This window comes from Falco peregrinus, chromosome 12 (assembly GCF_023634155.1).
Source record: "Falco peregrinus isolate bFalPer1 chromosome 12, bFalPer1.pri, whole genome shotgun sequence".
Classification (NCBI taxonomy): domain Eukaryota; kingdom Metazoa; phylum Chordata; class Aves; order Falconiformes; family Falconidae; genus Falco; species Falco peregrinus.
This window is the reverse complement of record NC_073732.1, coordinates 15,403,878-15,422,673: the sequence shown is the minus strand read 5'-3', so window position 1 is coordinate 15,422,673 and position 18,796 is coordinate 15,403,878. Positions and strand designations below refer to the sequence as shown.

The window sequence follows — 18,796 nt, the reverse complement described above, 5'->3', positions numbered from 1 at the left end:
TCAAAAAAAAAAATATATCAGAACTAATTTAGTTTTGTTTTCGTTTTTAATGGTTTTGCAGAATGTTCTGTGCCACATAGGCTAGAACACAGCAGGGTAAAACAATAAATTAAAACCTCATGTGGTGTCTTGAGAGAACACACTGGACAGATAGCTCTAGCGCACGCTTCTGTTTGCTAAAAAAAAATAAAAAATAAATTACCAGTTTGGAATTCTTTAGAATTACAATAGGAGCCACAATGACAGACACATTAACATATCTATGAACTGAGTTTCAGGAGGAGAAAAAAAACAACCAACAAAAAACCAACAAAAAATAATTTAGTTCATCAGTATTTTATGTGTGTTTCAGCTGTAACATCAAACATTTCATGTTAAAGGCTTATTACACTGTCACGTTAAACTGTCAATACAGTCCCAGCAGATCAATCTCATATCATGATATATAACAAGATTAAGACTACATGTCTTTGCACACAACCATATGGAGTTCTGCTCTCTTAGAATTCTTTTAAGGACTAAATTCTCTAGTACCTTCAATTTTGTGGTATCCCCCTCCCTTAGACGGAGGGATTTTTACTTATCTCACTAGAAACAAATTAATTCTTACTATCAAACACCTTAGGAGCAGGAAGCTACAAGTGCTGTGACATCTAACCAGCTCTGTGGAGTGGGAAATTCCCTACTTGCCTAAAAGATGTCCCTGTAAACCAAACAGGAGAACACAGAGGATTTTGTATCCTTTTGCTCCTCTCTCTACATATAGTCATAGCAGACAAGAGTACTTGCCCATACATAAAATCTGAACAAAGTCCACAAAGCTAAATTCATCCTGTTTACAACATAGGAGCTAACTGCCCTGTCATGGGCAAAGAGCAAATTAGAGAAGTACTTCAGATGGCAGGGCAGTAAGGCTCAGTGTGTTGGAAGCAATTACAATTCTCCTTGTCAAATTTCAAGACCATGGTTTCAGATTTTAAAAAAAGCATTATTCTTCCCACAGAGCAGAAGTAGCAAGTCTTCAGCAGTTCATTTCTGTTGCTGTTCTGAACCATCTATCTGTGTATACACATCAGGCTGGGCACAAACTTTCTTATTGAAGAAACAGAAGTTGAGATGGATATTATTAAAGGGGAGATCTGTTCAAGGGAAGAGAAATATTTTTCTTCGGGGAAAAAAAAAAAACCAACTAGAAAGACATTTAATGAATTTAACAAAAAAACCCCAGAACGTTTACTGCTAAAACAGACTAATAGAAGGTGATGACATTAGAGAAAGAGGCTGCTGATTAGGATGAAGTTACTTGCTGGAAAGCTTGCTTTAAGCAGTATTCTAGTCAATGTAGTCAAATTTATTCTAACAAATTTTATTACAGCCTGGATTATAGCTTACATTCACCTATTTTGTGGTGGTTTTCTTAAGATCATTTTTGTAAAGCAGTATCCCGCAACTACACTCGTCTGTTTTTAATAAAACATCTGTATTATCTAAAACCACACCTTTAACACGTAAGTAAGGACTGCTGTAGAAAGGGCTACATCAAACACATTTTTTAAGCAAATGTTATGTGCTTTGACAAAACTATGGGCAAAAGAAAAGACATTGCCAATGATTCCACTAAAATAACCCACTCCCCACTACTCCCCCACAATCCAACGGTATGCCAAACCTTTCAGAGAGGCATATATAGATTAACCAACACACAGCAGAAGACATCTAAAGGATCTGAAAATGCATTCAGATTAAGTTTTAAATTGATGCTAAAGACTGACCCATTTTCTTGCTTGCCAATTGATACTCTCCAGGCCACTATCTAGTCCTATTACTGGTTTAAAGACATTTATCAAATTCTTTGGGTTGTACTCATTTATCCAAGTTTAGCAACACTCAACACAATACTCCAAAGTATCAGTTAACATACACCTACAGAAGTGAGCAGCATGTTAACAAGCAACACACTTAACAGTTGTATGATACCTGTTCTTACTACTAGAGCTTTGACCAATTCTCCAGTATAAAAACGGGTTTGAATGACATTGGTTCCACAGAACAAAGTATGTCGTTTATGCACTTCTGGGCTGTATATTTCATCTCCCATTGCTTTCGGATATTCTGAAGGATTTGGTAGATTAATCTTTGTGACAGGAACACTTTCACCTTAAATGGAAAAAGAGTATCTAAACAAGATCAAATAAGAACAGACATTTTCTCCTTCACAAGCTTCAAACAGAACAATATAAACTCACTTGATCAGCACAAAGGCAGACTTATGGAAGAAGTCATCTTCCTTTCAGTACGTTATTAGGTAGACGCACCTAATTAGCCTCAGCTCACCAGATTTCTTATCCAAATCTTATTTAACTCTATTCTTTATTCACCAATACAGCTTTTGTGCCTCTTACTTCAAATCACATTGATGTAAAATAGAGTTCATTAAAGAAAACAGGACAAGCTTCCTTCTGCTGCAAGGCATCACCATCACCTGATCCTTACTCAGAAAAACTAGAAGCTGAAGAATATTATTCTCAGCTCCTTTGGTGGCTGAGTACACTCAAGCTAGGGCTGCAATCGATCTTTATCAGTTGCTAACAGCAGCAAGAAGCTCAAGCACATTCAAAGAATTGAACATGATAAAACACACATTCTTTGAACTACAATTTTCTAAATGCTGCCAGTTTGGACAGATTGTCCTAGGAATAACAAAAACTCCATCCTGTTCAGTGAAGCTGTCCTTCAAATACATCAGGTCCCTAGTTTCAGAGTATGCAGGCACAACTTGAGATAATTTCTGTTTTTAAATACAGCAGAACACTCCACTCACTACCTTCATTCTTGGAAACAGCTAAAAAGCTTAGGGAAAAGCTTTCTGAAGAAACACACTGCAGAACTCAATTTGCACTGAGAACACCAAGTCAAGAGGCAGGAAGACAAACTGTCAAGAAGAAAGCTTTTCAGCAAGAAACCATCACTCATTTTTGGAGTTGCCTAAGCAGTACCAGGTAGCTGTTGCAGATAAATAAAACACAAGTACTTAAGTATGTACTTAGAAGTATCTGTAATTGCAAGAACATCCACATTTCAAGCAAAATAAGCATATCCACTTCTGCTAGAATGTACTGCAAGTCAAGCATGCACACAGCTACAAACCGGTATGTTTAGCCACGCAATACTGTATCAAGTTTACTTTACCTGTTAACATACTTTCATTTACAATGCAAGTACCACTAAGAAGTACTGCATCACAGGGCATAATTGTCCCATTAGATGGAATCAACATGGTATCTCCAGGCACAAGGTCAGTGGAAAGGATTTCTTCTGTTTCTGAGTGTTAAAACACAAACAAGTTTACCTGCAAATAGCCACCATCTACAAAACCTGATAAAAATCCTCATGAGCAAAGACCCAGGTGGTGACAATTACAATTATACTCCATTTTATTAATGGCATTATGAAAAGTTTTCTAAAAGATACAGAAAAAGTCATTGATAAGCCCAATTCCATCACAGATTAAACTCTAGAGCACATGGCTATAGTTCATAATAATAAATTGATCAGGCTTGTACAAAAGATAATAACAATTAACTACAGTATGACTTCGGCATAAAGACACGAGTCCAATACAAACGCATGTCTTACAAAACAGCATCACACACCATAACCTAACCATCTTCAACTACTGCAGTATCCAAACGAGCAAAAGTTCAGAAATCAATTTGCAGCCCCTCCTGGGTAATAAATTGCAATGGAAACCAAACGCATGCACATCTTTAAGCTAAGAGAGAAACTACAATAACAGTTATGTATCTAGATTGGTAGATAATGAGAAACAGGAGCAGGCCAAGCACCTAACCTAGAACAAACCTTGAAACTAGAAGGATAATCCTGAACAGATGACTATCCTAAGCTCCACTTTGCAACTTCTCCATTTCCCATGCAATTTTGCTAAATAATGCAAGCATTTCAAGCTGGTCAAAGAAAACCCAGATGCACAATGACTTTACACTCACACTTAATGAACAATTTAAACTTCCAGACTGCCTGTGAGATTTACCTTGATTTCCTCTGCAGACAGAAACCCTTACAATGCTGTGAGCTGCTACCATGTCATGTAACATAACATATTGCTGCAAAGGGGAGAAAACAGTTCATTATTAGAAGCACAGCCTGTTGTTTTCAGTCTCTTCAGGTAGAGGTCATGAAATTCTTTACTAATGTTCTTTTACAACAAAATGTTACTCGAAACATTCTCTTGAACATAGTTTAAGAAACTTATGGGCAAATAAAAGTTTGAGTGCATCAACCTGTACAGGTTCCTACTTTTTTTTTTTACTGGAAGCAACTATACACTGACACATAAAATGTTACAGATACATTTGGTCATTAACATACATAAGTAAAAAGTGCAGTAGTTGCATGAATCTGGGTAAGTAAGGGGTTTTTTTGTCTCTGGTCTGGATTCAGAGATTGCCATTTAAGAGTAATTGCTATGACTTCCATCAGCTACAGCAAAGTCTACAGAGAAAGAAGCACCACCAATTTAACAATCCACACACTTGGCTGGCACTCAGTTCTGTTGTACTTTTTCAAACAGAAGAAAATAACGTAAGATGGAATCACTACTGTCAATACAACTTCGTACATAAACTTGTGTCCAGATCTTATTGAAGTATTTTCCATACTGATCAACAGTATGGAAAATCAGCAGAGAAGGGTCTCAAAGAGAACTGTAAATTCAAATTCTTTCAGCTCAGAGGGAAACCGTAACGATATTCTATCTGTATACCTCTGAAATTCTGAAAGATTTGCAGGCAATTTCACATCAAAATAAACCCATCAGTAAAAAGCTGAATAGATTCATCTGTTTTCTTTGAACTTACCTTTCTAATGGTGTACAGTGAGCTAACAATGGATATTACAGACATGATCACAATTGCTAATGCATAGTAGTGATATTCATCAGTGATCCACAATATCACACTGAACAACTGAAAAATGTAAAAAGGGTTGAGAACCTAGAAGAATGACAGAACATTAAAGTTACACCAAAAGGTCGCATGTATTCTCCGTCAGAAAAGAGTCAGTCATCCTCCTCCCTCCATGGAGGAGATAAAGCTTTCAATTCTTTATACATTTTGTTTGTTTTGCTAAACTGATCCCTCTTCTTCACTACTTCCTCAACCCCTCAAAAGCACAGCTCTCACTAAAATAATACAAGAATACATACTTCTAAGACTGCGTGCATTTTCCTGTATATCTCAAAGCAAAATGATAGGAACATCTGATACACGTAAGTTCCAATTCTTAAATTAATTTGGATGTTATATCTACTTCTTATTAATAAATGCACTGACACCTCAAGTTCTCACTCCATTAGTTTAGGCTGGAGAGTTTCTTTGTTCACGTTCCTATCATGCGTTATTACAGCACACAGGTAACAAGTTAATTATTCAAATCCACCTGACACAAGGAAAATTAAACAAATCCAACAGAAGTATATGCAAGAACAGACTTGATTTGATGCATAATGCTGTAATGTATAATCCCTGGGCTGATCATGGAGAACACAGTCATTTTACGTTTGAAATTAACAACAAAAAATAAGATGCATACCCTCTCAAAGAATTCTGACACATTTTCTAACATCCTCGCTAAGGCACCAGGTTATGAGCTCTGAAAACCTTAAAGCTAAGGCCTCTGAAGTTTGGAGAGCTCAAAAATAAAGGTCCATACCATTTTGCTTTATAGTGCTGGGCTCTGGGGGAAGGTTTCTGGTTTATGTTACTATCTGAAGATCAGTCCAATAGCCATTGTACTTAAAGTAACTTTTAATTATATACTCTTTTTTTAATTTGTTAAAGTAAAGATCTTACCTCCTTAATCAGAAGCTTAAAAATGGAAGGCACTTTCACAGCAATTTCATTTACTCCATAGAATGCTTTTCTGAATCAAAAAAAAAGAAAAATATGAAGACAGTTAAAATTTTTATTAGAAATCTTACTGACTTCAAATTCCATTAGTATGAGAAAGTATAATATAATAGTTAATCAGTGGCCCCTTTTATTTATCATATTGTTTCAAAAGGTGTTTATTAGAAAACATTTACCTAGGGAGATATTCCAATACAAAGATAATTACTTTATACTTCAATTTATAACTTAATGTTAGGTTCTTTCATAGTAAGATTTCCCTGTAAACTCTGTATAGGTCCAATGTTATTAAACATGTCATTCTGAAAGCCAGCATGGGGTTCTCATTAACTTAAGCTCAAACAAGTATTAACTCTTACCCTGCAGTAAGACACTATTTTAATGGTCATGTATCTTAGTTTTATTCTTAGCATGAAGAAAGGCAAATCATGAAAGGGGGGACAAGAAACTAATCTCTGATGGGATCCGAGCTGGTTAAATGACATTGACATGAAGAGACCCTTAACAGATGTTCTTAAGGAAAAGCTTCTACTGCAGGAAAAGACACAAAATGACAGAAAATGGAATGATAAGCAAGCAGATGCTTCTGTATTTTAAACTCTAAGTCTCATTTGCAAAAAGCCAGCCAGGAATGCAAGTTTGGGTAGTGTATCAACAAATCAGAACACCCGTAATTAAGTACATATCTACAATTTCACAATAAATATTCCAGCTTGCTGTTCACATTTGAGAATAAAGCCCTGAACTATGTTCCATTCCAGTTACATTTTAAAGGTTTTTTTCTAGACTAAGTTCCTCTCTAACTATGCACTTCAGCTGTGTCCCTCGAGAGGCATATCTACACTATTAGTCTAAAATAGTATGTTACAAAATTAATATATTTTCCCCCAGTTATTTCTTGCCAACCAAAATTAAAAGAAAAAGTGGGGAATGCATTTAGCCCCAACCAGCCAGAGACAGACCCAAGCAAGTTAGTATCACTGGTGTGTCCCGTAACTAAGCTTTTAGAATTAAAGCCAAAGTCCTGAGACCTGGGAAGTTTCAGCCTGATCTTCCTAAAAGAAGAAATCAGTTACAGTTTAGGCTAGGTGTGCTGCTCTCTGGCATCCAATATTCCTTATTATCCATCTAGCACACTATCCCCTCTCTCACAATGACCATTAACCAAGGATGTGAAAGAAAACAAGCAGCAGAGTGATCTCCCTCAGCGTTCCCTTCAAGCCTTCAACAATCTGCAGCTTGAGACAAATGACCAGCTTTCCAGCTAAAGAACCCTTGATGGACTTTTCCACTGAAAATCGGTTTATTTGCCTCTGAACCCATACACACCCTTCAATAATGACAATATGTTATGGTAACATTTATGTCATTTAAAAGCGAGTTATATGGAAGGAATAATATTCAGAGATACATTCTGAATTACTTTAAGCAACAGTTCCACTTCCCATGGTCAGTGTAGTTTGAGAAAAGTCAGTCAACACAATATCAAGAATCTAGTTCCTACTCAAGTACAGGTAACAAGAACTTCATACGTTAACAGCCTTCTTCGGAGGAAGTGTAAGAGCCTGTCTGTAAACACTAACCACTCAACTGTCTTCTAGTTTGCACCAGTATTGGAACAAAAACCATTCTTCCCTCAAATACTGTAGTGTTACCTGTATTCATGCATTCCCTTTGTCAGTCCTCTGCTGTGTTCATTATGAATTGAAGAACAGAATGTAGATTCATCTAGGCCTCTAAGTAAAGGAAAAAAGTCAATGAGTTATTTAAGAAACCTGATATTTAAAATTAAGTATTCAGTAACTCAGAAGAGCTAGGTCTTTGCCAAGAGCTACACTGAATTATAAAAGAGCAAAGTCTACGGATTACTGTTTTTCTAGCTATTTTTGTCACAACTGCAGATACCAATGAGATGTTAAAAGCAGTTCCCTCCTTGACACATCTTACTCAGGACAGTCATAACTATTTCAGTCAAAATGGAGCTATACTTAAAAATTAAGTTAAATACTAGCATAACGCGTATTCAAAGGCCTCTAAAAAGTAAGTTTATAAAGCATTATATGAACATTATATGAAATCAATATGGATTAATATTTCTTCAAATTATCATCATTTGTCTCTAGCAATGGAAGCATTTTGGAAACAATTATTAATCAATTTATCAAATCTATACTGAAGCTATTTTGCAGCATCTTGGTATCAAATTTTATCCATGACTAAGTAAAGTACAGTCTACATTTTAAGTACTTCCTTATCACTGGAAGACTCATCTTCACAGGACTTTTCCAACTGCTGTGAAAGCAAATGCTCTGATTTAGAAGATCTGCAGATTAGCAAGCACACCTGTAACATCACTATGTCTACAGCTACAGGATCATTTCAACTATCAGACTCAGTAAATCAGACCTACCATGCCCAATATCCAGGCGTTTTCTAGCGGACAGACTTTGGATGCACAGGCAAACAAACATCACTACCTTCCAAAAGGCTTTCACAGATGACATGACAAAGCCAGCACTATTCAACACAAGTCTTTTTTCACATCGGGTATCTATTAAGTTATCTACCAAAAATGATTCCGTTGACCCAGTGAAAAAAACCTCCTTGTGCATACATGAAAATCTCTAGAATGCAGGGAAAGCTTTAAACATCTCCACTATTGCCGATGCTAGGCTCATGTTTCCACCAGCATCTCATAAAAGAAGAGAAGGTGAAATTGCTAATGTATTAATCTGGCCACAGGTTTAGGCTGCTCTAAAATTTTTCTAGTTCAAGGATTTTAAAATTATGATATTTAGATGAATAAATATACAATTCTCTGTTAATAACTGTGCCTTTCATCCCACTCTATCCCAAATTACCCGATTTTTCTTTTCCTGCATGAAAAGGAATGTAACAGTGGGCTTAAGAAGGGTCCCTAACACTAAGTACTTCGTATGTAAACATGAATACCTATGTGTGTAATGTCCACGCAAGACAAAGCTTCTCGCAGGATGTTATCTGCCTTTTACAGTACTGTTACAGTAGTGAATTCCCAGGGCATTTAAAAAAATCCCTGCATGCACACAGTTTATTACATAAAGCACTCATCAACTCACTCAGAGGTTCAGTTGACACTAGCTAAAACAAACAGACATAGAAGGTCAAAGTTGCATCCTCTTTGGCTGTGCGACCAAGTCTGATTTAGTTTAAGAACAATTACACTTGCATTTCCTGTGTTTAAAACAGTGACCTTAGTATTACATTATTATAAAAAGAACAATGATATGAAACTCAAGTTCTCGTAACCGAATTAGTGGTCCAAGAAAACTTTATTTGCCTTCCTTCTGTATTATTCTAAGTCTTTAATTATGTGATCAACCTGTTCTGTCTCTGGATACCTGCATAATGAACTGCACTGAGTGAATCTATCTTCATGATGCAGTATTGTGCTTATATCACAACTATAGCTGTGTTGCTTGCCTTACGGATTATACTATAATAAAAGAAAAAAAGCAGGAAACAAAGTAAGCCTTCAGTCTCGTATACCACCTCTTTACAAATACTAACTTGATTCTCAACCATGTTACTACCTAATACCAATTTCTGTTTTTTACATAAACTGAAGAGCAGATTAAGAAGTATCTCTGTTAAGGACAAATTTTTAAGACACTTTTTCAAAATATTCATCATTCCTTAGTTCAGCTGTTACCTTGCAGGTGGTACCTAGTACTTCACTACATGATCATACACAATTTTCACTTTTTTAGGCAACAGTTATAGCAAACTCATTCTTATCTGACCTTGTGCAAAAGTGACTTAGTACTCTGCCAGTATTGGATATGTCTCAATCCAGCTGTTTCTCCTGTTTATTATCCAATTGCTAAATAATGGCGTGCAGCCCAGCTACAGTACCTGACTGAACAAGTGGTCAGGCTCAGTCATTGCTAATACATCAAACAAATGAAAGTTTGGCATATCAGCAAGAATGCAATTGAATAAATGCTCACATAACTTCACAGGCATATCTGAGATTTTTCCAGGGCTTATAAATTGGCTGAGTTATCTCAAGAACATCAAAAGGCACAGTCAAACAGCCAACAAATGCCAATTTTCAAGTCACTGCTTTAATGCTAAGGAACAACATTTTTTCTAAACACATGGAGTCATATGATTTTTTTTCCCATACCTGTTCTTAGCATGAAAATTTAGGTTTGTGTCTTTTTTTTAATCTCATCTATGGGAAATATTCCCCCTGAACAGTTTAAATTAGCAACACTACAAGCATGGAAACAAGACCCTGTAATGCAAAATGACAAGCGTCACTACCTGTAAGACTGTGATTCAAGGGAGGCTTAACATAAAAAATGCTTATGTTTTTAATTACTTATGTATGAACTGACAGATTTACACCCTTCCAGAGGAGTGCTCAGGTTTGTAACTGCTTGTATTATGATCATTTCTTTAAATTGTTGTCATTGCTGATAACTTGCCATACTGTTTTCACACACTTTTTTCAAAAACGTTAAGAAATGTCTGCAGAGTACGTTTCTTCTTACAGAAATTTTGGCTTTTTTTCTCCTTCAGTCACTGGTCATTAATTTTGTCTATATGTAGTGCTTTGAATCATCATGTGGAAAAGTCCATGCAGTGAACTTTGATTTAGGTTAAAAAGAGGTTATATTTCTGATCTGAAGTTCTCATTTTAACAAGTAGTTTTCAGAGAAGTCTGTATTCATTTGACTTGTTAGCACTATGATAAGGCCATATCAGTGGCATCAGAAAAAAGAACTTTCTTCTCAAGCCTAACATCCAGCAGCACTGTTGCATGACAACAGAAAATATGGTGTATCATATTCACTGAGCGCAGCTAGTACTGTCTACTAAAACCCATTTTCTATCAATGGTAGAGATCTGGTTTTGTTACTAAAAAGTAACAGGAATCAAATCCAGCTCAACTGGACTAAAATGTAGCAACAGACCTACACAAAGATGAGCAACAAGGTATTCAGTGAATTCCCCTATTCCTAGATACTCCTTCTGGGTCTAGCTCAGCAGCAATGCAGAAAATACAAGTTATTCCATCAGAAGGAAAGTTTTTAAGAGTTTATAGAAGGAGAACTACTGTCTATAAACAGGTGCTCTGATTCTCAAATAACACTCCAAGAGCAGGCAAAAAGCCTGCAGAGGCATGCAGCCTGTCACCCTATACAAATCATGCTTGATAAAGGTAGATTAAACAAATACCTTCCTTCCAAAGTCACACAGAGTTAAAATTTCCCTGCTCTCACTGTGGTTCAAACAAAGACTCAATGAAATAAAACAGCTGGTCAGAATATGCTACCAATTTTCACTACGTTCTTAGGCATGCTATTGCATTAAAAAAAAAAAGTTTGAAGCACAACACAAAAGAAAATATTCTTACCGTACAACATCAAAACTTTGAACTGAATCATTCCAGAAATACTTCACGCTGTGATGTGTGAAATAACGAATCTGCAAGGGCAACAGACACACATATTAAACTAGCACTGCTTAACACCTCTCTTCTGACTGGCTTTATTCTGAACAGCAACAGAATGAACTTAGAAAAACTTCACTGAAAAATGAATACTTCTCTTTCAAAATAACCTTCCAAGTATTCCACAATTTCCAGTAACAGCTTATTGAGGAAAAGATTTGTGCTCCACCCAAAGAATGAGTTAGCCTTTTAGACAAAAGTGGCAGTTCACATGTGCTGTGTTCTGTGTGTTTACTCTAGATACTACTTCAGATACTTTGAAAATTAGCAAGTGTAGTACTGCAGGTTTACTTACAGGCAAATATTTTTTCAAATCATTTTTATTCTCTTCTGCAGCAGAATCACAAAAATGAACAGCATGGCCATTTGAAACCTTGTGTACAGTGGCGTTAGGATTCTGTAAAGGATTGGCTACCAAAGAAGGCATATTGCGAACCTTTGCACAAAACCATATCTTGAATTCATCCTTAAAAAGAAGGAAAACACCAAGCTGGTTGAAACAGCATTTAAGCAGCATTTATTGCAACAGTTGTAGCAAAATGTGTCATCAACAGACCGAAGATTAGCAGAGCCCACACACAACCACAGAAGATAGCCCCAAGTTAACAGCAGCTACCTTAAGAATACATTTTCTTCCCACAATTCTAAAAGCGTATATTTTGCACTGCAAGATTTTTGGTTTTGTTTTAAGCAATGAGTCTTGGTACTTGAATTTTGACACCTTCAGCCCTTCACAATTTAATATAGTTGTTCTATAGTTGGAGGAACTGTGGGATTCCTATGCATTCAGCTGCACTCACCCTGCAACTTCAAGTAACACAGATCATAACCAGGGATTGTACACAGCAATTGCGCAGGAAGAAAATCACCTGAAATCAAGCCGCACTTGGGTCCATAGTTACACCTTAATTCAACAAATGTATATTTGCTGAACAGGGGAAGGAAAACCTGAAAACCATGTTATTGGGTTACATGAGCGAGGCACCTGTTCTGTAACTTTTGATGACAACCACATTCATGTACTTAATTCTTAAAATCCAAAAGCAAAGACTTTCTTTTTGCTATGTCCTCCGCAAACAGCTGTCAGGCGTCTCATATGAGCAGCAAATTTATCTGCATTACCAAGGAGCACAGTTCTGCAGTGCTGTAAAACAAAATCATCGCAGGCAAGGATTTGCTTATTTTAGCAAGCAGTGTGAGGGATGCCAAACAACTGCAAACTGGGAGAAGCGCACCCTCCTATAGACTTACAGTTGTTCTCAGCAGAACCACTTCACAGTCTTTAAGCGTAGTCCTTTTGCACGTTGCTTTCACACGCCACTGAGGCATCCAGTAGAGGAGGAGGAGAAGAAAGCCACCAGAAAAGATCACTCCTACAGTAACTAGCACCAACTTCCAGCGACACAGATCATAGCCATAGATCTCCTGCATGGAAACAGGGAAACAAATAACAAAACAATGACCCTCTTAACTACTCTGACTCGGGAAGCCAACGTTAATTCTTCACATAGTGCGGTATTTAAAGCAAATCAAATTTCAAAGCTATTTTCTCCTTTTGCTTTTCTAGGGGAAGGAAAGTTCTAAAAGACTTAATACATCATGGAATGGCAACAAAAAGGAACACTGTTTCGCTCTGTCAGAAATACAAGTATTAGTAATAGCCTGACAAAGGCAGAACATCCACATTGTTTAAAACGTTTCCTTGCAGGACCTGTCTCCTCTCTGCACTGCTCCCTAAGGCCTGAGGGTGCAGCGCAACCTGCCTTAACTGAGTGAACAGCAGAGTTTTTGACCATAAAACAGCACAAATCAGCTAAGCACTTAAGAGCAAAAGTCTATGTGGTTTTGTCAAATGCTGATTTTACCACAATAGCATTTGACCAGCTAGCACGCCTAGTTTTGAATTGCTGGTACTAGCTGTATTTCATACTTTCTAAACAAGCCTGTAAATATATTTATGAAATACTGCTTTTTAGTAGAGAAAGTGGCTTATTTTGCCTTCCATTTAACAAGAAATGCTACTGTGAAACATTAGAAACAGCAAGCCACGCTGTCAAAGGCTCTGTAACTTGCACCAGCTGGAAAGATCCTCTTCTCCCATTTTAAAAAAAAAAAAAAAAACACAAAAAAAACCCCAAAAAAACCAACAACCCACAAAGTATTAAGTGTGCCTTGGTCAAAGGCAAGTACCAACTTAACCTAATGACAGCCAGGAACAGAAAATAGTTCAGTGACTTTCTGCATGCTGTGTTACATTCCCGAGTTTCACATTACATCATTAGATTATATTTCCTGCTGTAAAAGGGCAGTGAAGTTTCCCATTGAGTCCCACCCACACTGTTCATATTGACACCAACTTTTTGCAAATTTTTTGTGCTTTTCATTAAACAGTATCAGAAATTGTTCAAATTCCTTTCCTAAGAAAAGGCTTTTCAAAAAGTTTGTTTTGCAGCCTTCTCAGCTGACAAAAAGCATAGACAAAACCCATTCTCTGTTACCCCCAAAACACTGGAGCTAGTATTCACTCTTTACCAATAAAAACAGGTGGGTGAAAGATAGTGTGAGAGGTTAATGCTTCTTTTAAGGCAAAACAAAGTTATTTCCTCCAAAAAGCATTTGGTTTAGTGATCAGACCATAAGCATCTCAGTTTCGTTTTTTGTTGTAAGGTGTATTTGCTTACTCTCCATATCAGAGCTAGTCTGGCGAAGAACAGCTTTTCCTAGCAGCATGCACAAAGACAGAACAAGGACTTCAATTCACATGAATCTACCGTTTTTTAAAACAATTCCTGCATACCCCAATTACTTTCTGCTGTCTCTAGAAAGGGCTAGAAATTTAAAGATCAGCTGCCACTATTTTCCTGTCAAAGCTAACTGCTGCATCTTCCAGGACAAATGAAGAGAGATAATTGCTCTGGTAGGAAGGAAAGTTTATGTGCTACCAAATATCCATAAAACTGTTTGCCATGCTTTAAGGAATGGGTCTTATCAGCAAAAATACAAATATGCAAGGATATGCTCAGTACAGTCAGATTATGGAAAATTAACCTGTTTTAAACGACAAAAAAAAAAAAGCTCCAGGATTTGAAGCAAACAAAAACAACAACAAAAAAACCAACCACAAGCCACTTAGCTTCCATTTTCCTTAAAAAGAAAAAAAAAAAAAAGTGCAGCACCAAAATCTGTTGGTGCTATCTACTGGACTAATGACCTCAATGTAGCCAACCCAGCACTTTGCAAAGGCTTTCAACAAAAATGTACCCTATCCAAAGACAAGATTTCTTAATACAAAAAAATACTATTGAGGATAACCTTATAAAATTGCTAAAGTGATTTAAACTAAGACAGTCTACTTCCTGATGTAACATGCCCCATTTAGAGTGAAAACTATGAAAATGTGTAGACACACAGAATTCATTACCATCTCATCTTCCTCTGCTTTATTGACAAATTTCTTTTCTTCCTTCTCCATGTTTAGTATGATATGGAACTTCTCAACTTGAGATATGGAAGACCTTTAACAACAAAAGAATTAAAAACTGAAGCAACATTGCTGATTTTATATGTATTAGGTTGTTTTATTTTCTTTAAGTGCATACACATAAAACACACTGACGCATATTAACAATTGATCTCAAGCTTGCACTGTTACTAGTTTCCAGTAGTAACAACCCAAGGAGCTCTAGTAAAGCTCTGTGATTGAACACTGGATTGAATACAAGTGAAATACTTCAGAAACAGCAGGCTTTGAAGGACAGAAAAGAGCTTGTACCAATTTAACTTGGTTACTTTCCACATGCAGCAAGCATTTTTTGGTACATTCTACACACTTCAGATGGAAACATAAATTAAACCTGTAAAAAAAGCTTACAAGTAGGTCAAGAATATACATTTCTATCATTCCATATGTAATAGCTCCAATCAGCTGCTTTCAGAAGCCAGGCTATTCTTCAAGAGATGTGCATCTCTCACCTGAGCAGAAAAATAAGTACATGCTAAATAAAGTTTAGTCCCTAGTTTAATATTTATAAATCAAGACATGCTTAATGGTCAGTTAGCCTTTTCCCTTCTTTCCAATTATTTTACTATTTAATTTGGATCAATGGGTTTATTTCTTGTTGTATATCTCTCATAGTTGCAAATCTCGAGGGGTACTCTGAGGACAGATTATGATCACAAGTTTCACAAATACAGAAAGGCATGAAAAAAATATGAAGCTGTATGAGATTAACATAGTGCACACAGATCCCTATAGGGAATACAAATAAAAAGCTACAACACAGTATAAGGCTCGTCAGAAGTTTCAGTATCACACACACAAAGAAAATCAAAGATACCAAGTCAAAAAGCTAAATTTTTGAAATCAAAACTGCACCTAACCTTCATTTGGGTGCTCTTGTACATGTTAATTGTATACAATTTATAATTAATGCACCCATCTCATATTTCCACAGGAACACCTGCCACAGGTAAAACCACTGAATAGCCAGTGCTCACCTGCCAAGACATGGATTAACTATCATTCTCTGCAGTGACATCGTACAGCCTTTAATTACTGCACATATATGTCTCTCAGAAGACAGTACTTATTACCACAGCATATAAGCTGTCTTCAAATATTAAGGATTCACTTTTTCAATTGCATTTTCCATCAATAAGTCATGCAGCCACAAAAAGTTTTATTTACAGAATTATATTTCTGTTAGAGTTCACAGCTCCATGAGAGAATTATTAGATTTATCATACTTGAACTAGCCTGCTCTTAAACAAGCATGCATTTCCCTGCTGTAGTGTACTGCAACATCAAAAACAGTGCCTGCAGGCAAAACTCCAATCTTGATGAACGTATCTAGCAACAACTGTACAGGAAAGCACCAGGTGGCAAAATAAATGCAAACAGCTTCAAGATCAATAAATCTCAACTGAGATTTCCACATGGCCAACACGTCAGAACAGGCACCTTATGGGACGCCACGGCAGCATGAGAGAGAAGTGCAACTGCTTTCATTTAGGGCTGTTTCACAGCTAGGAAGGAGCGGCAAGTTGTCAGTCTGAAGAAGCAGAAAGGGAAATCTCAGCACTGAGAGCACCAGCAATAATTCCTGTGATTCAAAAAGTTCTTTGAACAGCTGTGTAGAATCACACAGGGAATATATGAGAAGCATTAGGAGGCTATTTTTGACTCACTTCATTAGCTCCATCTGCATTATTTTATACTCATTTATTGAACAACCTTAAACTAACACACATTCTCAGTATTTCATACAGTGCTTGTAAGTTTCTCTATTCAACTCAAATTCAAATCTCTAAACTTCGAAAACCTAAGAGATCTTTCCTTAGTTGATGGGTCATGAAAATCATTACTATTCAGCAACAAAGAACAGCACTCAGAGTCTACTCCCTGTCATCAGCCAAAGCTCATCATCAAAAGTTCAAATGCTAACAGCTTTGTGTTTGTTTCTCACTGCCTTGCTGAAAGTTGGGGTTGAACTCAACCACCAGGAGTTCCACAGAGGTGCCCTCTCTGGAGGTGACTTCAAGGCTGCTGGCTCAGGCTGAAGAAATAAATAGCAGCATCTCACCAATTCAGAAGAGACTTCAGCCATCTGATTGATCTATCTTTCTTCTATAATACAGTGGGAAATTAAACATCTTAATACTTTAAGGATATAATTAAATATAAGCCTTGCACTACAATGGAGTATGAGATTTTACTAGTACATGAACTGAAGGAAGGTTAAAATCCACTCACAAGCAGCAGTGTGGACTCAGGAATACTCAAACACCAAGTGCCTCCGATGCAAGGGCTGCCACTCAGCCTCTCCCCAGCACAAGTTCCCTGGAGTGAATAGCTGGAGGTGGTCTTTCCCCCTTTAACAAACTGAAAATAACAACCAAAAAGCACTATTTATTCCTTTTAAAGAAAGGGCCAAAACCAATGGAAATGGTGGAAGTTACTGTTATTCCACTTACATAATTTTTACTCACTGAGCTACCACTGCATAGCTAAGCATATTCTAGAGTCAGAAAAGCTGAAGTCTGTAAAAGAAATGCTGTTTGCCACCAAGAGCAAAAGAATGTAATCACTTCCATCATTTCAGAACATCGGTATAGATTTAACAAATGGTATAGCAATCAGCTGAGCAGTGTCTGAACCATAAGTACTTCTAAGAGCACACATTTGAAACACAAGCTTAAACAGTAAATCTGCAACTTTGTCAAAAAAAAAAGCCTATCAAAATTAAGTTAAACTGCATTTGCTATTTGTCTCTGTCCTGAAGAGTATGTACCTATCAGTAGGACAGCACCTGCAGTTCCAGATTTCAGTCAATATTATTTTGGAGTTAAAGTAGATCACAAATTGGATCACTGGAGAAATTAAAACAGTAAGGTACAAACCTTAAAACCACATACATCCCCCCCAGTGAAGAAAATGTTGCACCTTTTCTGGATTACAACACCAGTATCTATTTGTTGATCTATCCTGAGTAAACAATCAGGATACCAAGTATTCTACCAAAATATTTATAGGCAATAAACATTTGTAGCAACTGTATAAAAGTTGCAAGTGAACTCATGGCATATTTATTAAGGAAAATGTTGCAAAAGAACTACAGTAAGTTTCAATCAGTATGCCTGAAGAGTTCCACAAGCCACACTTTCAATAAGGACTATTTAGCTTATCTGAAGTCAGTTTTCTAATAGCTGGCATAATAAACTACTTCAGTGCAAATTTTACCCTTCAACTTTCATTTGGGGGGCGGTAGGAAGCAAAAAGATCTTCCTTCTGTTCTCCTCAATATTTGTCCCAAGCCCATAATCCTTAAAAACTAATTCTGCTTTAGCATACATATATTGTTGCCATCAGTTTATTCTTCCAGTTTTCCATTTTAACTGCAAGTTTCATTTCAAGAGAAAAAAAATCCCAGGTCTGGAAAGACCACAGCTATAAAAGAAGAAACTTATAATATCTCCTGCAGTCACTGGGTAATTAAAATACCGACCTTCTCAGACAAAAATATAATTTTGACTCCTCAAGTCTTTAAATCCATGTATGGATATGCATTAAAAAATTATCAAGTTGTTGCCATATGCTTACACTCTGTTATTTGTCTGCTTAAAATATGCAAGTAAATAAACCTACAAACTTGTGTCTTAAACATTCCTTATTTAATCCTTTTCAGCTCTTTGTTAAAATCCTGAGATAACTAAGAGTTTCTCTTACCAACAAGCAGTCCAGCAGCTGTCCTCTGCACTTGCTTTTGTTATCATGAGTTACCGAGGCAGTTCTTAATAACTGAGACCCTATCTACAAGGGAAGTCCTGACAAATGAACTATTTTGTCTAAAATCTAAAAAAAGTCTCCAAG

At 36.7% G+C, this 18,796-nt stretch overlaps 1 protein-coding gene across 5 annotated transcripts in view; it reads right to left on the bottom strand.

The window, feature by feature from the left end:
- ATP13A3 (ATPase 13A3) overlaps positions 1–18,796 on the bottom strand; it is a 61,274-nt gene that overhangs the window by 24,232 nt on the left and 18,246 nt on the right. For 4 of the 5 annotated variants that reach the window (XR_008749362.1, XM_055816969.1, XM_055816968.1 and 1 more), the window contains 10 exons: positions 14,849–14,942; positions 12,679–12,852; positions 11,723–11,893; positions 11,332–11,402; positions 7,583–7,663; positions 5,871–5,940; positions 4,878–5,012; positions 4,052–4,124; positions 3,190–3,321; positions 1,978–2,157 (listed from right to left, as the gene is read on the bottom strand). Coding sequence is in view for 4 of the 5 variants with exons in the window: in XM_055816969.1 (XP_055672944.1) it covers positions 1,978–2,157; positions 3,190–3,321; positions 4,052–4,124; positions 4,878–5,012; positions 5,871–5,940; positions 7,583–7,663; positions 11,332–11,402; positions 11,723–11,893; positions 12,679–12,852; positions 14,849–14,942 (1,181 nt within the window). In the remaining variant the exon portion in view is untranslated. Of the gene's footprint in view, positions 1–1,977; positions 2,158–3,189; positions 3,322–4,051; positions 4,125–4,877; positions 5,013–5,870; positions 5,941–7,582; positions 7,664–11,331; positions 11,403–11,722; positions 11,894–12,678; positions 12,853–14,848; positions 14,943–17,179; positions 17,309–18,796 lie in introns of all 5 variants that reach the window. The other variant, XM_055816970.1, reaches the window with a different exon arrangement.